The sequence below is a fragment of the Conger conger genome, chromosome 9 (genome assembly GCF_963514075.1).
Source record: "Conger conger chromosome 9, fConCon1.1, whole genome shotgun sequence".
Lineage (NCBI taxonomy): Eukaryota > Metazoa > Chordata > Actinopteri > Anguilliformes > Congridae > Conger > Conger conger.
The window spans coordinates 44,413,811-44,433,810 of record NC_083768.1 but is presented as its reverse complement, the minus strand read 5'-3'; the positions used below and the strand labels follow the sequence as shown (position 1 = coordinate 44,433,810).

Genomic DNA, 20,000 nt, shown 5'->3' with positions numbered 1-20,000 from the left:
TATTTGAGGGCTTTAAACACGGCCTGGAATAAGATTTTCACTTGCCCCTGGTCAGGCAGGCTCAAAATATAAATAAATGACGGAGCCACCGATCTGGAGGAGTTTGGGTTTTTGAAAGTCGGAAGAGATAAGGGCAGTGCTGTTTGACTGTGAGTGTTTGGCGCCCTCTAGTGTTCAGTGCATTCTGAACGCATGTGGCAGAGGAAACGCTATCTAATTATCCATCCATACATCCATCCGTTATCTGAACCCGCTTAGCCTGATCAGGGTCGCAGGGGGGCTGGAGCCCATCCCAGCATACATTGGGCGAAAGGCAGGAATACACCCTGGACAGGTCACCAGTCCATCGCAGGGCAGCTATCTAATTATCCCTCCTAAAAATGCATCTATTGCCAGGACTCACCGACTGTGTCCGTGTAAGCAGGACATCAGTATTCTGGTGCAAAAATGCTCTTATGTGTCCTTTTTAATCCTAAAGTTATGATAGCAATAGACATAATCAAAGTTAAGCACTACGCATCTATTACACCAAAACAAATTGTAATAAATACGAGGGGTGTAGACTAAAGAAATACAGTCTCTCTGGACCTCGAAGTAGGAAAACCATTATTGTACCGATTTGTAGATGACTGAGAGGTTGTGGGTGGGTAATTTTTGACCCTATGGACATGGGGTGTGTGAGTAATATGAAGACCACAAAAGCCCAAAAAGCCCTCATGTTCACAGTACAATGCTGCCCAGATGCCCGTTGAGCCGTGGCTAACAGTGGATACCCAAATATACAGGAGTCATTCTTGGACATCTCTTGATTAATGACATAGATATTACTGGGCTTGTGTAGCATTAGCTAGTTTGCTATTTACTTTATATAACAGACATCATCAATCCATTTCATCAACTTTCAATCAACTTTCAAAAGCATAAACTTTTCTTGGTGGTTTCTAACTTTCTAACTGAACAGTGGCGTATGTGTATTGTTAGCTTCCACATTTGTTTAAAAAATATTTCTGTAAGTGGCAATTCTTATAGAGCATGCAGCCACTTCCTTTGTGTATACAGCCACGGGGGTTTCACTTCTCATAATGAATATGTTGTGGCTTTTGCACTCAGTTTTGCTCAGTCCTTAGTTCAGAAAGGTAGAGTGTCCCAGCTGTAGTATCTCCCAGCCCAGCCTGTGAAATGGACAACATCTACGGCAACTCTGAAATAGTGTTCTCTCACTTGGAAGGGAGGCAAGATTCAGGCTTCTTCAAAGGTGAGATTCCCCTCCTTTTTTGCCCTGCCTCATACATATTCTGTAAAGAAATACACTTGGTGTCTGTTTGCTTGGTCCGCTCCTGTGGAGAAATTGGAGGTTACACAGGTAGCATTTAAACCCGGAACGGTAGACAGAAAATAGTTTTGGTGATTTGTTCAACAGTCTTCCTATGTATATTATTTAAAATGGCTAAATTCCCTCTGCAATCATGCTTTAAAAACTACTTCTGTAAAAAAAATTACTTATTCTATTTGTAAATTAGTGAAATTATCACAGTCCTTTTACGTATCTATATAGAGTACTATACAGTCCCCTCCAAAAGTATTGGAACAGCGAGGTCAAATCCTTAGTTTTTGCTATACACTGAAGACAATTGAGTTTGAGGTCAAACGATGTACGACAGATCAAAATTTCAACCTTTACTTCAGCCTGATATCCCTCTTGTCTAACCCAAAAAAAAAAACCTGCACTTACGATAACTGTATTTTTTGTTTAGAACAGCACTTCATGTATATTTTACTAGTAATGGATGTGATGCTTTAACCTGTGGAAGAACCGCTTTGGATTAAAAGCGTCTGCCAAATGACTAAAATGTAAAATGTAATGTAAATGTAGATTTGTTCAACAACTAAGAACATATCGCCTTTTGTGATAGACCATCCAATTCTTAGGTAAGCAAGTATTGGAACATGTGACTGACAGGTGTTTCTTGTTGCCCATATGTGTCCTGTTAGATTGATTGATTAGACATTAAATAGTTCTGAGTGTCTACTCTTGGTTTTAGCCTTGGGTTTTGCCTGTGAAGATTACATTTGTGTTGGAAAAGATAAACCAACATGAAGACCAGCGAGCTCTTTTTGAGGTAAATGCAAGCCTAGAAAATAGGAGAAATAGAGCCATTGCACAAACATTGCGGATAGAATGTTCAGAAAAACCGCAGATATATTGTGAAGAGAAATATTGTGAGAGCTGTGAAGAATAACCACAAAACATCAGTCACCAACATCAGAAACAATATGCACAGGGCAACGGTGAAGGTATCTCAATCAACCATTCGAAAAAGACTTAAACTACGCCAAAAAAGTTGAAAAGAACCGGAAGGTGAGATTACAATTTACAAAGAACTACAGAGATGAGCCACAAAAGTTCTGCAACAAAGTTTTATGGACTGATGATACCAAGACAGGGACGTGCACAGATAGACCCCAAGAGTGCTGAAGCACCTGCCCTTTTGCCCTCTGACCAGATAAGTGCCCTTTTTGAAAGACATTTTTATTCATTTCTTTTTCTAATTTTATATTTCAGTTTTTTAATGTAGCCCATGGCATCAATTCTCAATGAAAGGCATGTAATAATGCCCGAAAATTGCATTTGATTTGTAATTCTGCGAGACCGCACCTCACAAGCCTCCCCCCGCCCCTCCCTCTTCGACGTTCTTGTTGACGCAGCTGTCACACAAACTGAGTGAGACTTTTACTGAGAAGTGATTGTGGGCGTCTCTTCAAACCAGCTGAACGGCTCAGGCATGAGTCGATAGTTTGTTGTTCAGAGATTCTGCTTACAGATTGTGTTACAAGGCTCTGAAAGCAAACATTGCAGGATTTTGTAATAATTCAAGTCAGTATCCTTGAACTATTTCATCAGCAATATAATGTTCAATGAACCCTCATATTATGTTAAGATTTTACCACCACTTTTATGGTTGTGGTCAAAGATTCAATTGACACAAAATGCCATCTATAAATGTTCACACTTTCCTTATTGGCTCCCAAATGACTAGCCTTTTATCCTTAAGTATGAAGAATCAGTGAAAAAAAACATCTATTTTTAGAGCCTGAGGTAAGTGAAAGTTTAACACCTGTATGGGAAAGTGCCACCAGAATCACCCACAAAGAAATCTAAGATAAAATTAGAAATGGTTGTGTATTTTCTTACATTTTATACAGATTTTATACAGAGGGTAAAGCTTACACGTTACAAGGTTAAAAATCTCCCTGCTTTCAACAGGATCTCAGGATATCTATGCTAACACTGTCGAACAGGAGTCAGGAGGGAAACAGAGCTCTTCTATTGGTCAGTAAAGTTCATTTATCAGAACAATGTTCATTTTTAACACTTTATTTGTTTCCGTGGTGGACCAAGTTGGAAATAAACATTTTCAGTCATGATTTTCTGTGTTTTATCTTCTGGGCTCAAAATGCATTCTATATTTTGTGCAATATACTGTATTTTTATCCAAAAATAAAATCCTGTCCAACACCAACCAGGGATTCATGTTTTAGTAGAGATTTTAGCGTAAATTACTAGTGTAGGTTTCAGTGATACACTTCTGTCCTGCTGTTACTGCTAAAAACACATATCATGATCTTTATGTTTTTTTTACATTATATCTTGAGTATATCAAAATATTTTTGTTTTTGAGTGCTTTATGTCTACTGCCGATATAAAAACATCTCCTCAGGATCAATATTCCTCTAGTGCCTTTTCAAAAATGATAAACTGAAAAAAGTCATTACTTTTGCTCTTATAGCTTTCACATCTGTTGCATGGTGACCAGCATAGATCCAATAAGCAATCAATATATGCACAGAAATGATAATATTGTAATTTAATTTACAAAATACAGTATATTAACCAACACTGGACCAACAAATGTACATTATCTGTTTCATTTGGATATAACTTCTGCTGAAGCTTTTTTTCACCGCATAGTCACTCCCAAAGAAGAGTTTGAGAAAGCAGTAATTTAATGGGTGGTCCGGGTCAAAAGCTATGGTTTTGGCTTTTCCCAATACTGCTTCAGGATTACGGGGGAAAATTTTTGGTGAAGGTAGACGTGTTATTTTTCAAGACTTTTTGACCGTTGGAAATGGGCAAGGTTTGAAAAGTAGCAGACGCATGGTCTTTTTAAGCATTAGCCCTGCGTGTTAGAATGTGGTCTGGACGTGCAATTAACCTGCCTTTGTGACTCATGGCTGTGTGGAGGTTAGTGCAGAGGGTGCCGTCATACCATTTCTACACGGAAAGCATTGTCCATATTTGTAGCTCCACCTTTGCCTTGCATGAAAGTTTGTTTGTGTCTGCCCCACATTCTGTACTCTTCTCTGTATGATTTTCCTTTTTATCTGTTTTTCCTGTATGTACAGTTTTTTGCTGTTTTTACATTTTCTAACCTTGTTAAGCTACCTTGGGCTCTGTAAAGGCGCTATATAAATCCATCCATCCATCCATTATCTGAACCCGCTTATTCTGAACAGGGTCGCTGGGGGGCTGGAGCCTATCCCAGCATACATTGGGCGAAAGGCAGGAATACACCCTGGACAGGTCGCCAGTCCAGCGCAGGGCACACACACCATTCACTCACATACCTATGGGCAATTTAGACTCTCCAATCAGCCTAACCTGCATTTCTTTGGACTGTGGGAGGAAACCGGAGTACCCGGAGGAAACCGCCCTCACTATATAAATAACATTTATTATTATTATTATTATTATTATTATTATTATTATTATTATTATAATTCTGATTGACCAACAGGAAGATTTAATGCTAAATAAAAAATGATATTTTCAGAAGGATTTTGACAATAGATACAGTGCACTCCACATGTACTTGGACAGTGGTGCAATTGCTGTTCTTCTGGCTCTGTATATATAATATGTGTTAAAAGTGCAGACTGTCAGGCATCCATAGTCAACATAATGTACATGCATATTGGGTCATCTGTGTAGGAATTACATCCCTTTTTATTTATAGTCCTCCCATTTTAGGGGAGCAAAATTAATTGGACATTTGGTTTATAAAAAGTATAATATGTATGAATTGTATAATATGTATTCAATCGCTTCCTTAATGTATTCATATAGTACAGAGGGTGAAGCAAAGTTGTCATAATGGCTTCCTTGACTGTTATTGACAACTCTGGTCCTCATGTTGACAAATGCTAATAACGGACTCCAAAGACAATCAAAAGCCTAAAATCAAGACTAGATACTGAACACTTTCTCATGCCTGCACTAAGGAAGCGATTGAGTACATCTGACTAATCAGAAACAACTGAGAAAGCAACTGTCCAATTAGTTTGGTCCTATAAAATATATAAAGTGTATAAAAAGTGATGCAATTCATACACAGATCACTCAATATGGATTTACATATCCTCCAAGGAGAGTCTGCACTTAAACCTCATATTACTGCACTGTAGACAGATAGATAGATAGATAGATAGATAGATAGATAGATAGATTGATTGATTGATTGATTGATTGAAAGACTAATTGATTGATCTGGTGTAATATTCTGATGATCTGGCTGTAATGGTGTTATCTGTTTGGCAGTTGTTAATGGTGGGCTATAACACTGAGATTAAGGCTTTTCTCCTGTTTGTTGTGTACAGAACACACAGGCTCCTCTCCCCCGTCAGGAGCAGAGAAGAGTGGCGCCCCCTGCAGGCACCTCCTGGTCCTGCTAGCGGTGCTCTGCCTTGCTCTGCTGGCTGGCCTTATTGCTCTTGGGATCCTGTGTGAGTGTCACATCAGTTACCAGCTTACCAAACTATCCCTCCTAAAAGCCAGGACTCTGATAATACTACGACTACTGCTGCTACTACTACTACTACTACTACTGCTGCTACTACAACTACTACTACTACCGCCACTATTACTACTACTACTGCTGCTGCTACTACTACTACAACTACAACTATTACTACTACTACTACTACTACAACTACAACTATTACTACTACTACTGCTACTACTACAAATAATCCATCCACCCATCCATCCATCCATTATCTGAACCCGCTTATCCTGAACAGGGTTGCAGGGGGGGCTGGAGCCTATCCCAGCATACATTGGGCGAAAGGCAGGAATACACCCTGGACAGGTCGCCAGTCCATCGCAGGGCACACACACCATTCACTCATACCTACTGGCAATTTAGACTCTCCAATCAGCCTAACCTGCATGTCTTTGGACTGTGGGAGGAAACCGGAGTACCCGGAGGAAACCCACGCAGACACGGGGAGAACATGCAAACTCCGCACAGAGAGGCCCCGGCCGATGGGGATTCAAACCCAGGACCTCCTTGCTGTGAGGCGGCAGTGCTACCCACTGCACCATCCGTGCCGCCCACAACAAATAATAATAATAATAATAATAATAATAATAATAATAATAAAAAGAAGAAAAATGATCAAAATGCTTCTCATACACATACTATTTAAGGTCTTGCACTGGCATCTTGGTAACCTGGCAACAACTTTGCTTAGCCCTCTGAACTCTAAGATACTGAGCCTTTGTTACTGTTGCAGTTCACATAAGGTTACTGTGGCAATGTCAACTACACCGGAGGTAGTTAGGTGAAATAATTGTCAAAATAAAACAACGGGCCATTAATTTTATCCATCCATCCATCCATTATCTGAACCCGCTTATCCTGAACAGGGTCGCAGGGGGCTGGAGCCTATCCCAGCATACATTGGGCGAAAGGCAGGAATACACCCTGGACAGGTCGCCAGTCCATCGCAGGGCACACACACCATTCACTCATACCTACTGGCAATTTAGACTCTCCAATCAGCCTAACCTGCATGTCTTTGGACTGTGGGAGGAAACCGGAGTACCCGGAGGAAACCCACGCAGACACGGGGAGAACATGCAAACTCCGCACAGAGAGGCCCCGGCCGATGGGGATTCAAACCCAGGACCTCCTTGCTGTGAGGCGGCAGTGCTACCCACTGCACCATCCGTGCCGCCCACTACAAATAATAATAATAATAATAATAATAATAATAATAATAATAATAATAATAATAATAATAAAAAGAAGAAAAATGATCAAAATGCTTCTCATACACATACTATTTAAGGTCTTGCACTGGCATCTTGGTAACCTGGCAACAACTTTGCTTAGCCCTCTGAACTCTAAGATACTGAGCCTTTGTTACTGTTGCAGTTCACATAAGGCTACTGTGGCAATGTCAACTACACCGGAGGTAGTTAGGTGAAATAATTGTCAAAATAAAACAAAGGGCCATTAATTTTATTCAAGTTCAAATTTCTATCATTTCTTAACTCTATTTGCCTTTCTCCCACAGATGTTCAGAAAAGCAACAGATCAGACTCCCTGGAGGAAAGGAACCGTACACTCTCCGTCAGCCTAGCGGGTCAGTCTAAAGCAGCTTACCAGTAGCTGAATACACACATGTAGAAGAACATGTACATCTACAAACTGCAGCTCTTACTGTACTCTGGGTATATTCTGAAGGTGTGCAAAATTTGTAGAGACTTACCAAAGAAGACTCAAAATTGCTGCCAAATGAGCTTCTATGGTACTGAATTAAGAGTCTGAATACTTATATAAATGAGTGGTGTAGGTTTTTGCAAAAAGTTAAGGGGTCTGAATGCCTTCTGAAGACACTGTATACTATGTTTGTTTGTTTTTTTCTTTCACATATGCACAATATTATACTATAATATAATAATGAAATGGAAATGGTATAATAATGGAATCAAAATGGGGAAGAATGAATAATCTGAAGGAAGTAAGAGAATGTGAGGCTGAATTATATTCCTGCGAATCAGGGACTGAAAGAAAGTTGGAGGAATTGCTGCTCAGATACAAGAATTTAACAGACACACTCTCTGCTTACAGAGGTAAGTGAACTTATAGCATTCCTTTATTTTTTCTTTCACATATGCACAATATTATACTATAATATAATAATGAAATGGAAATGGTATAATAATGGAATCAAAATGGGGAAGAATGAATAATCTGAAGGAAGTAAGAGAATGTGAGGCTGAATTATATTCCTGCGAATCAGGGACTGAAAGAAAGTTGGAGGAATTGCTGCTCAGATACAAGAATTTAACAGACACACTCTCTGCTTACAGAGGTAAGTGAACTTATAGCATTCCTTTATTTTTTCTTTCACATATGCACAATATTATACTATAATATAATAATGAAATGGAAATGGTATAATAATGGAATCAAAATGGGGAAGAATGAATAATCTGAAGGAAGTAAGAGAATGTGAGGCTGAATTATATTCCTGCGAATCAGGGACTGAAAGAAAGTTGGAGGAATTGCTGCTCAGATACAAGAATTTAACAGACACACTCTCTGCTTACAGAGGTAAGTGAACTTATAGCATTCCTTTATTGACAGTACTTTTCTTTTTAAACCCTTTGAAGCCAAATGAGGAAATTTGCATGAAAAAGCTTTCATCTCTGTGGAAAAACGTATTTTTATCTTTTTCTTTTTGCTATTCAGGAGAGACTTATGACTGAAATAAATTGAATTAGGGAAAGTATAAGGAGGGTTATGTGTGAAACTCACACCTACATTTAACTATATTTTGGCAGTTTTGTTGCTGCTTAAAATTCACACCTGGCACTTTTAACAGTGCTTTAGAAAAATGTCGCCACAATAAACTTCATCAGTAGAACCGCAACTTAAAGACTTACTTGTGAAAGTGCACTTCCTGCCCAAAGCTAATGTGAAAAAGAATGTTCTGCAATTACAACCTCTTTGCCCCAAGCTTGAAACATTTGCAAAAACATTTCTTTGCTAATACGAGTGCACATGAATTCTCTCTTCTCTCCTGCATCAGACGTTAGGAGAAATTTGCAAATCAAGCATAGAGATGCATTGAGAACTATTTCCTATTACAGTAGTGAGTTTCCTCAGAACTTTGTTGGGGGAATTCTTTAAAGAATTCCTTGAAATGGTGTTGAAATTGCATAACCTTTACATTAAGTTACATGTAATTTGGCTGATGCTTTTATTCAAAGCCACTTACAGTTAATTTTTAGACTGAACAGGAGACAATACTCCCCTGGAGCAATGCAGGATTAAGGGCCTTGCTCAAGGGATCTTATTGTGGCTACACCAGGGATTGAACCACTGACCTTGTGGGCCCTTGTCATGTACCTTAACCACTACACTACAGGCCAACCTTGGAATAATAAGTTCTACAAGTTCTACAAGAGTGGTTTTGAGATTCAGAGATGGGCTCCAAGCTGATACAATCTTCTAAGTTTTTCATTTTTTATTTCTTCATTTATTTATTTATTTTATACTTTTAAACATTATCTTTGTGTAAAACTTCAGACATATATATAGTGCCCTATAAACAACGTATTTATGACACTAACAATGATGTCAGTTAGAACTTTATAGTTCTAAGGTCACAGTTGGTGTGCCAGTAACATTTTGTTTGTAACATTCATGTTTGTTTTCTCTCTTGACCACCCTGAGAAGAAGTTGTTAGTGTAGCACTGGGAAGCAGGGGTGCCACCAGGCGATTTTGAAAAGATCTCACTTTGAGACCCTCCACCCCAGGTGACCCCAGAAAACTGCACTCGAATATTTTTGAGAGGCCTTGTTAATCAGAGGGGGAAAAAACACACCTGAGATACATCCATTTTTACCTATTTTGTTTTATACTGAGGTTTCTCTACAACACAGTATCTTGCATTAATGCACATTACTAAAGGTTTCCGAGAAAATAATTGGTTTGAAAAGAATATTAGTCACCACATTCTTTTGACAGCGTCTGTATTTCTACGCACTCTGCATTTTTGTATTTTGAAGAAGTCTTTCACACGCATAAACTAAAGCCAGTTTGGTTTCTGGTTTAATTTGATGGTGTGTCTCTGTGTAACAAAGCAAACAGATGAACATCACAACCTGAACTCTAACACTTAACACTTCATTTCTATATCACAGCAAGCAGAGGTTATATTATGTTCAATAAATTCAGAGCTGATATCATGTTAGCAGATGCCACTACTGTGTGTGACCTGTGGTCATTTTGTATTTTGAAGAAGATTCACAGAATAGGGAACTGAAACCATTTTGATTTGACCTACTAGATGAAGACAGCTCAAGCAAGTTTTGAAGCAGCTGATAACAGGTTGACCAGTTCAGACCAGCTTCCAGTTTTACATGGTTAGGTCAGCTCAAGCTATGTTGTAAAACAGCTGGTAGCTGTTTGACCAGCTACCAGGTCAGACAGGCTACCAGCACTAGCTGGTTGACCAGCTCATACCCAGCTAGACCAGCTTATGACCAGCTTGACTTGCTCAATTGTCAAGCTGGATTTTACAGCAGGGTGTCTATGTGTCTCCGTGTAAGGACCTTGGCTGTTGTTGTTTTTGCGTAGCTGCTTTAAATGTTCTACTTTTCAGATAGACGCTGCACTCGTCAATGTCACTTTTCAATAATACCGAACAAACGGATGTACATCACTATGTAAACTCTGACACTGCATTTGTGTGTTGCAGTAAGCGGAGTCTGCATTATCCTCATTTAATGTTGAGTTTATGTAATGTTAGCAGATGTTGCTGTACTATACTGAACTGTGGCCCTCTGTCTCTGTTTCACATAGCTAAAGATGGTTGTGTCTGCCTCGAAGGCTGGAGAATACACCAGGGAAGCTGTTACTTCTTCTCCAGTGAGAAGGTGAACTGGCTTCAAAGTCAGGAGTACTGCATGTCAAAAGGGACACATCTGGTTATTATAAAGAACCAACAGGAACAGGTAAAAGAAAAAGGGTCCAACCAATCATGTCACATGTCATTGGACAGAGTCAGAATTGGCAATCATGTAATGTAGTCAAATGTTTCAAAAATGTTTGCAAGACGATATTTTGAGACTTAGTAAGGGTTATGGAAGGGTTTTTGAAAAGCTTATTTTTTAGACGTACAGTACAGTGAAAAGTATTTGCTCTATTATTGCATGCATATTTGTCACACTGAATGTTTTCAGATCTTTACACAAAATGTAATATTAGACATAGGGAACCTGGGTAAACACAAAACACATTAAATGTACAGGTTGGTGGAATTTCCTGCTCGGCATTGCTGCCTGTCGCACCTCCTCCAGTGCCCATGGGTCAGCTGCAGGGTCATCAGCCAGGAACCACCATTCACCGACGTTTCGCCCCTTTAATCCTGGAACATCTCCTGGTGACAGGGCAGTGACAGGGACATCTCCCTGTCACCCCCTGCAGCTGATGGATCTTCCCCCCTGCGGCTGTTGTTGGGGTTAGTTGTTCTTTCCCCAGCTCCTGTCCTTCCTCCTCAGCCAGAGCCAAAAGCTGCCTTTTTCAGCCTCCTCTGCCAGTTCTTTCGTCGCCTTTCTCAACTTTCTTCCGGTCACTCCTGCGTCCCTCAAGAGGCGTGCGGTTGACAGTCCCACATAGCCTCGGCATCCAACCTCCACTGGGTAGATGGTGGTCTTCCAGCCAGCCTCCCGGCACTCGGCAGCCAGCTCAGAGTACTTGGCCTTCTTGCGCTCGAAGGCAGCCTCGATCCCCTCCTCCCGTGGTATTGTGAGCTCGATGAGGTGCACCGATCTTGCCTTGATCGACCACACAACGATGTCAGGACGGAGAGACGTGGCGGTGATCTCAGTGGGGAACCGAAGCTGCCTGTCAAGGTTGACCCTCATGTCCCACTCCTGGCCAGGGAAAAAGGGCCTTGGTGTTTTACTTCGAGTTGGTATATCTTCGTGCCCCTCCTTCTGTGACAAAATTGATGTGGCTCTCTGCTGGTGGTGATTCTTTGCTGCCCTGTCGACACCCCTCCAGTACCTCAGCTAGCTTTCTCAGGACCTGGTCGTGTCGCCATCTGTAGTGCCCCTGAGAGAGCGCGGTCTTACAGCCTGACAGGATGTGCTGGAGGCTTGCGTTGGGAGCGTTGCAAAGTGAGCAGTATTCGTCGTTCCCGAACCACTGGTGACGGTTACGAGGACAGGGAAGCGTGTCGTAAATTGAGCGAATTAGGAAACTGAGCCTTGCCTGTGGCATCTTCCACAGGTCTGACCAGCTGATGTTCCGGTTGACAACTCCCTCCCAGGTTGTCCAGTTTCCTTGTCGGCTCTGAGACACAGCCTTGATCCTGTAGCGCTCTTCCTCCATCCTCGTCACCTCTGCCACCACCATCTCCTTCCTCTCCTTGCGGTTGGCCTTTGACCAGAAGCGTGGCGCCTCTCCCCATCCTAGTCCTGCTCTTCCTGCCTGGATTCTGCCAACAATCTCTTTGTGGTGCAGCCTGCTGATAGCTCGGTCAACCTCAGCTTGAGCATTCCACTTTCGGCCAGTAGGAACCTTAGCATTTGCGTTCCTTACTGACTGATCAGTGGACTCTCTTAGCTCGAGAACCAGCCTCGTCTTCTCTTGCATGTAGCCCAACCTGATGGACTGCAGTGGCAGCTGCAGCGTGTTCTTCCCAAAAAGGCTCGTTTCAGAGAGGCACCGTGGCAGCCCCAACCACTTTCGGATGAATGAGTTGGCTTTTCCGTCCATCTTATTTGTGGTGGATGAGGAGATCTCACTCATTTTCAGCGGCCACATCACCCTCCTGTACAGCGTGAACTGGTAGCACCAGACCTTGTACTTTCCAGGGAGTTGGCTTTGATCGATTCTTGCCAGGCCATCCGTGAGCTGTTTCATGATGGTTCTCCCCATCTGTTTGTCAGACAGTTCTGCAGTGTACTGCCTCCCCAGGCTTTTGATGGGCTGCTCAGACAGGAGAGGGAAGATGGTGGTGTCGTTTCTGACTCCCTTTCTGAGTGACAGGCTACGTGACTTGGTGGGCTTGATTGCCATTCTTGCCCAAGACATCAATTCGTCCATCCTTTTCAGCAGTCTAGCTGTACATGGTGCTGTTTGAAGGAGGCTGGTGACGTCATCCATGTAGCTCCTCAATGGGGGTAGCCTTTGACCAGATGGTAGTTTGATCCCTCCAACTGTTTGTCTTGCTCCGATGAGGATTATCTCAAAGGCTGCTACGAACAGGATTGGAGAAATGGCACACCCCATGGCGATTCCTACCTCTAGCTGCTGCCACCCGGTGGTGAAGTCCTGGAGGGCAAAGCACATCTGCAGATCGCTAAAATAGCGTGCCGCCAGGTTCTTGATGCAGGAGGGCATATGGAAGAACTCCATGGCGTAGTTGATCAGCTGGTGTGGGACAGATCAATACGCGTTGGCAACGTCAAGCCAGATGACATGCAGGTCATTCTTCTCCCGTTTGGCCTTCTGGATCTGGTCCCAGATCATTGTAGAGTGCTCTACACACCCTGGGAAACCTGGGACTCCTGCTTTCTGGCAGTTGGTATCGATGTAGCCATTCTCTAGCAGGTAGGTGGTCATCCTTCGGGCCAATACTGAGAAGAAGATTTTTCCTTCTACGTTCAGCAGGGCGATGTTTCTGAATTGGCTGATGTCTTTGGAGTTTGCTTCCTTGGGGATGAAGACCGCTACTGCTCTTTGCCACTCTGATGGAATGAGTTCTTTTTTCCAGGCAGTTCTCATTAGATACCATAGCACCTCTAGTACCTTAGGGCAGTCCTTATAGAGCTTGTAGGGGACTCCATCAGGACCTGGTGCTGATGAGGCTCTTGCCTTCTTCACAACTTGCCTGACTTCACTGAACTTAGGGGGCATGACGTTGAACTCGGCTGTCGGTGGCACAGGCCGAGGCACGTACCCTGGTGTTCCTAGGGGGACGTTCCTTCCCGGGTCGCTGTACTGCCTTTTGACATGCTGTTCCATTTGCTCCCTGGTGGTTTCTAGTTTCCCGCTCTTCTTCTCCTCAAGCAGTTGTCTGGCATGCTTGAAAGGATCCTTGAAGAAGCTGGCTCACTCTTTTTGCTTCCGTCTGCTGCGCTTGCGGATGCGTTCAGCTCTGCAAAGCCAGGATAACCTTTGCCTGACCTCCTCCCACAGGACTTTCAGACCTTCTCTCTCTGGCTGTGTTGCCTTCCTCCAGTTCTTGCGGAGTTGTCGGCACCTTTGCACAAGCTGGATGATCTCCTTTTCCCTCCTTCCCTTCTCTCTCGGAGCAATCTTCTGTTTGGGGATAACTTCACCAAACCTGTCCTTGCAGGTCTGGTATATGAGGTCCCCAATCAGATTGAGCTTGGCTTCAGCACCTCCATGCAACAATCCATCCAGTGTCTTGATCAGGTCTGCGTCCAAAGTGTGCCATGCCTCTGCTTCGTTTGACTTTGGCCATTTGATCTTGTTCCTTCTAGCTGGCTTCTTGGTCTCTGCTTGTGGCTGTGTTCTGTGCGAGTTGGTGGGGACTGGTTCCTGGTGCTCACGTGGGGGCTCGGCCTCCGCCAGAGGGCCTTCTTCCTCTGTGCCATCCGTGCCTTCACCAACGTTGGGTCCATCGGCTCTGTGGTTTTCAACCTGGCTTTTGGTCCCTCTTGTCTCACCCGCAGCAGCAGTGCAAGGTTGCTGTTGGCCTTTCTGACCACACTTTGCTTTCCCCTGGTGGATTCGTAACCCCCTAAACGTGGTCACTTTTTCCCATCCGCATGCAAACTTTCGGAGGATCTTCTCCTCATTTGCTGGAGTTCTGACATTCTCGTCGTCCATTTCCGTTGCCGTCGTTACCGTGTGGTCCGTCCTGTTAGGCCCATCTTCCATCCCGCCTGTCGGAGGGCCTGCGGGTTGTTTTTTCCTTGAATTCTTCGTAGTTAAGGGTTGGGTGTCACTCTTCCGAGAGACTAGTGGGTTGGGTAACTAGCCGCCCACTCCCGGTGCGGTCTTTCCCTGCTGCCATCCAGTCTTCCCTGGACTCCAACTGCCCTATTCACAGTAGTCACTGGGTTACCAGAACTTGAGTAAATGTACAGGTAGGTGGAATTTCCTGCTCGGCATTGCTGCCTGTCGCACCTCCTCCAGTGCCCATGGGTCAGCTGCAGGGTCATCAGCCAGGAACCACCATTCACCGACGTTTCGCCCCTTTAATCCTGGAACATCTCCTGGTGGCGGGGCAGTGACAGGGACGTCTCCCTGTCACCCCCTGCAGCTGATGGATCTTCCCCCCTGCGGCTGTTGTTGGGGTTAGTTGTTCTTTCCCCAGCTCCTGTCCTTCCTCCTCAGCCAGAGCCAAAAGCTGCCTTTTTCAGCCTCCTCTGCCAGTTCTTTCGTCGCCTTTCTCAACTTTCTTCCGGTCACTCCTGCGTCCCTCAAGAGGCGTGCGGTTGACAGTCCCACATAGCCTTGGCATCCAACCTCCACTGGGTAGATGGTGGTCTTCCAGCCAGCCTCCCGGCACTCGGCAGCCAGCTCAGAGTACTTGGCCTTCTTGCGCTCGAAGGCAGCCTCGATCCCCTCCTCCCGTGGTATTGTGAGCTCGATGAGGTGCACCGATCTTGCCTTGATCGACCACACAACGATGTCAGGACGGAGAGACGTGGCGGTGATCTCAGTGGGGAACCGAAGCTGCCTGTCAAGGTCGACCCTCATGTCCCACTCCTGGCCAGGGAAAAAGGGCCTTGGTGTTTTACTTCGAGTTGGTATATCTTCGTGCCCCTCCTTCTGTGACAAAATTGATGTGGCTCTCTGCTGGTGGTGATTCTTTGCTGCCCTGTCGACACCCCTCCAGTACCTCGGCTAGCTTTCTCAGGACCTGGTCGTGTCGCCATCTGTAGCGCCCCTGAGAGAGCGCGGTCTTACAGCCTGACAGGATGTGCTGGAGGCTTGCGTTGGGAGCATTGCAAAGTGAGCAGTATTTGTCGTTCCCGAACCACTGGTGAAGGTTACGAGGACAGGGAAGCGTGTCGTAAGTTGAGCGAATTAGGAAACTGAGCCTTGCCTGTGGCATCTTCCACAGGTCTGACCAGCTGATGTTCCGGTTGACAACTCCCTCCCAGGTTGTCCAGTTTCCTTGTCGGCTCTGAGACACAGCCTTGATCCTGTAGCGCTCTTCCTCCATCCTCGTCACCTCTGCCACCACCATCTCCTTCCTCTCCTTGCGGTTGGCCTTTGACCAGAAGCGTGGCGCCTCTCCCCATCCTAGTCCTGCTCTTCCTGCCTGGATTCTGCCAACAATCTCTTTGTGGTGCAGCCTGCTGATAGCTCGGTCAACCTCAGCTTGAGCATTCCACTTTCGGCCAGTAGGAACCTTAGCATTTGCGTTCCTTACTGACTGATCAGTGGACTCTCTTAGCTCGAGAACCAGCCTCGTCTTCTCTTGCATGTAGCCCAACCTGATGGACTGCAGTGGCAGCTGCAGCGTGTTCGTCCCAAAAAGGCCCGTTTCAGAGAGGCACCGTGGCAGCCCCAACCACTTTCGGATGAATGAGTTGGCTTTTCTGTCCATCTTATTTGTGGTGGATGAGGAGATCTCACTCATTTTCAGCGGCCACATCACCCTCCTGTACAGCGTGAACTGGTAGCACCAGACCTTGTACTTTCCAGGGAGTTGGCTTTGATCGATTCTTGCCAGGCCATCCGTGAGCTGTTTCATGATGGTTCTCCCCATCTGTTTGTCAGACAGTTCTGCAGTGTACTGCCTCCCCAGGCTTTTGATGGGCTGCTCAGACAGGAGAGGGATGCTCTCTCCCCCAACGACGAAGATGGTGGTGTCGTTTCTAACTCCCTTTCTGAGTGACAGGCTACGTGACTTGGTGGGCTTGATTGCCATTCTTGCCCAAGACATCAATTCGTCCATCCTTTTCAGCAGTCTAGCTGTACATGGTGCTGTTTGAAGGAGGCTGGTGACGTCGTCCATGTAGCTCCTCAATGGGGGTAGCCTTTGACCAGATGGTAGTTTGATCCCTCCAACTGTTTGTCTTGCTCCAGTGAGGATTATCTCAAAGGCTGCTACGAACAGGATTGGAGAAATGGCACACCCCATGGCGATTCCTACCTCTAGCTGCTGCCACCCGGTGGTGAAGTCCTGGAGGGCAAAGCACATCTGCAGATCGCTGAAATAGCGTGCCACCAGGTTCTTGATGCAGGAGGGCATATGGAAGAACTCCATGGCGTAGTTGATCAGCTGGTGTGGGACAGATCCATATGCGTTGGCAACATCAAGCCAGATGACATGCAGGTCATTCTTCTCCCGTTTGGCCTTCTGGATCTGGTCCCAGATCATTGTAGAGTGCTCTACACACCCTGGGAAACCTGGGACTCCTGCTTTCTGGCAGTTGGTATCGATGTAGCCATTCTCTAGCAGGTAGGTGGTCATCCTTCGGGCCAATACTGAGAAGAAGATTTTTCCTTCTACGTTCAGCAGGGCGATGTTTCTGAATTGGCTGATGTCTTTGGAGTTTGCTTCCTTGGGGATGAAGACCGCTACTGCTCTTTGCCACTCTGATGGAATGAGTTCTTTTTTCCAGGCAGTTCTCATTAGATACCATAGCACCTCTAGTACCTTGGGGCAGTTCTTATAGAGCTTGTAGGGGACTCCATTAGGACCTGGTGCTGATGAGGCTCTTGCCTTCTTCACGACTTGCCTGACTTCACTGAACTTAACTTTTATTATTATGTTAAAAAGCAAATTCCCCCTTAATCTGACTGGTTGCACCACCATTAGCAGAAATAGTTGTAACCGAACACTTATATAATTTCATATCAGTCTTTACCATTGCTGTAGAAGAATTTTATACTTTGTCAAGGCACTGTATATTTTTGTCACAAATAATATGCATTGTTATATGGCCTGCCATTGGTTTAATCACAAGGTGAGCGTTGCATGAAGGCAAAGCTAGCTGAAATCATCTCAACATTCCTCTTCTTCATTGAGCAGGATTTTCTGTCGTCCAGTATTCGTGAGACACACTGGATCGGGCTGAATGACCGGGAAACAGAGGGACGCTGGGTCTGGGTGGACAACACGACTGTCGACAGCCACGGAACCCAGTAAGCCACTCTAGCGTGAGATCCAAAACCAGCTACTCTGCAGCTCTGTAAGAGCAAGCGAGAATATGAAGTAAAGACAGGAGAGTAGGAGCTGGAATTAAAAGATTCTTCTTCTAAAGCCCTTGGCTCCTTCAAGGAGCACAGGCCACTGACGAATGTCCTCCATCTCACTCAGTTGGGGGCAGGTTTTTCGAGGTCTCCCCAGTTGTGCCCACTCCCAGACATCCCTGTCTGGAAATCTCTCCAAAGGGGCGGCCTCCTTTTCTCTTCCCCTGTGGGTTCCACTCTAAGGCTTGTCGGGTGGTGTAGGTGGCTGGTTTCCGGAGGGTGAAGAGATTAACTGTGTTTAATGGTTCACTTCTGCAGGCTTGTGGTTGCCCCCTACTGAGGAGGGTTGTCATGTATGTCTCTGCTGCATCTAGGCACTGGTTTGGAAAGGAACCGGACAACTGGGCCGGGGCTGGGGACCCGAACGGGGAAGACTGCTGCAGTCTAGGGGACCAAAACGGAAATTTACATCTCTGGTTTGATGCTTCCTGTGGAAAAAGTAAAAAATTTGTCTGTGAAACACAGCCTAGAATTTGACTTAATCAGGTAGTCATGGCACACAATCAGTGAATAACAGTTTATTGTTAACAGTACCTTCTGGTAGCTAAATTGTGTATTTTATGTTACTTTATATAGGAACTCTTTTGTAATTGAGATGGTGTGACTCAAAGGTCAACCAGGAAGTTTAACCAGGAAGATAAATAGTTTTTACTGCACCATGTGCAACAGCACATTTTTTTTTATATACGCCATTTTGAGCCTTGGTGTTTTGTTAACTTTTGTCAGCAAATTGTGTGGCAGCAGTGCAATTTATACAATTATGTATATATGGGTCAGGAGCTTCAGTTAATGTTCACATCAACCATTAGAATGGGGAAAATGCCTGTAATGAATGAAACAGAAAACTCCATTCTAGTCTGCCAAAAGCCTTTTCCACATTGACACCCAGTTGACTATCTCTCTCTTTTGATTCTATACAATTTTTCATTAAATATTTTTAAACTTCTCATTGTTTCTTATTAAAGCATTAGTGTTATTACCTTTTAAGTCTATTGCAGACTAATGTCACCTTCATAAAATGATTCTTTCCTACTAAAATTATGTTTTGGAACTTCATGTAATCTGCTTCTTTTTACAAGCTACGGTTTGCCTCGGTCATGTACAGCTGAATATGGAAGTAAATTAGGTCACTTATATGGAACCCTCATGGGTTTCTCTGACTGCCATAAACTCACAGATTGGGGACAGGCGCTCTAGAGAGGTGAGCGCTACGAGTGCCTGGCGCCCTCTAGGGGTATTCTAGCTGCCAACCGTGGTATGCTAGTTGGAAAGTTAATTTGTTCTTCAAGGGTTCAAGTTTTATCTAATGTGATCACTCGAGGACTTGGAACTGTACTTTCCTCTAGGGTCTTCAACGCGCTTGTCCCCGGTTCTGATTCGCACTTTATTGTAAGTCGTTCTGGATAAGAGCGCATGCGAAATGACTGTGACGTAAATGTAGATGTAGTGTTCCATAGCGTCTGTACAATGCGTTCACTTTGCTGTCATGAGGAGTTGTTTCTTAACAGATATCTCTCTCCAGGGATCTCAGGCACTAGCATTCTCATTAACTTAAACAAACGAATGTCTTAAACATTATATATGTTCAATGTCATCCAGGAATTATACCATATTTTTTGAATATATTTATGCCATCGGACTCTTTAATAATCATAAAACGTATTTTTATTATTGTCATATTATTATTCATTGTTAAAATTGTGTATGTGTGAGTGTGTATGCATGAGTCCATGCGTGAGCGTGTGTGCGCTCCATTTCACCATTAGAGGGTGCTGTTGCCCTCCAAATTACATTACTTCATATTTATGTAGCAGTCACTTTAACCCAAAGCGACATACAATAAGTACTGATGGTAATAGTAACTATAGTTATAGTTATAAAAAATCTTGTAAACTTTGACATTGGAAGAAAAGGGTAATGTGTCTTGCGTCTAAATGACCCTGCAGCTGTAGCTC

General features: G+C 44.1%; 1 protein-coding gene across 1 annotated transcript in view; it reads left to right on the top strand.

The window, feature by feature from the left end:
- LOC133137501 (C-type lectin domain family 4 member E-like) overlaps positions 1 to 19,096 on the top strand; it is a 104,469-nt gene extending 85,373 nt beyond the window's left edge. Inside the window, exons 2-9 of the mRNA XM_061255819.1 lie at positions 3,266 to 3,331; positions 5,656 to 5,781; positions 7,360 to 7,428; positions 7,847 to 7,918; positions 8,331 to 8,402; positions 10,660 to 10,811; positions 17,825 to 17,937; positions 18,360 to 19,096. Of these exons, the coding sequence (XP_061111803.1) occupies positions 3,266 to 3,331; positions 5,656 to 5,781; positions 7,360 to 7,428; positions 7,847 to 7,918; positions 8,331 to 8,402; positions 10,660 to 10,811; positions 17,825 to 17,937; positions 18,360 to 18,522 (833 nt within the window). The 3' untranslated portion in view covers positions 18,523 to 19,096. The remainder of the gene's footprint in view (positions 1 to 3,265; positions 3,332 to 5,655; positions 5,782 to 7,359; positions 7,429 to 7,846; positions 7,919 to 8,330; positions 8,403 to 10,659; positions 10,812 to 17,824; positions 17,938 to 18,359) is intronic.
- The last annotated feature ends 904 nt before the right edge of the window (positions 19,097 to 20,000 follow it).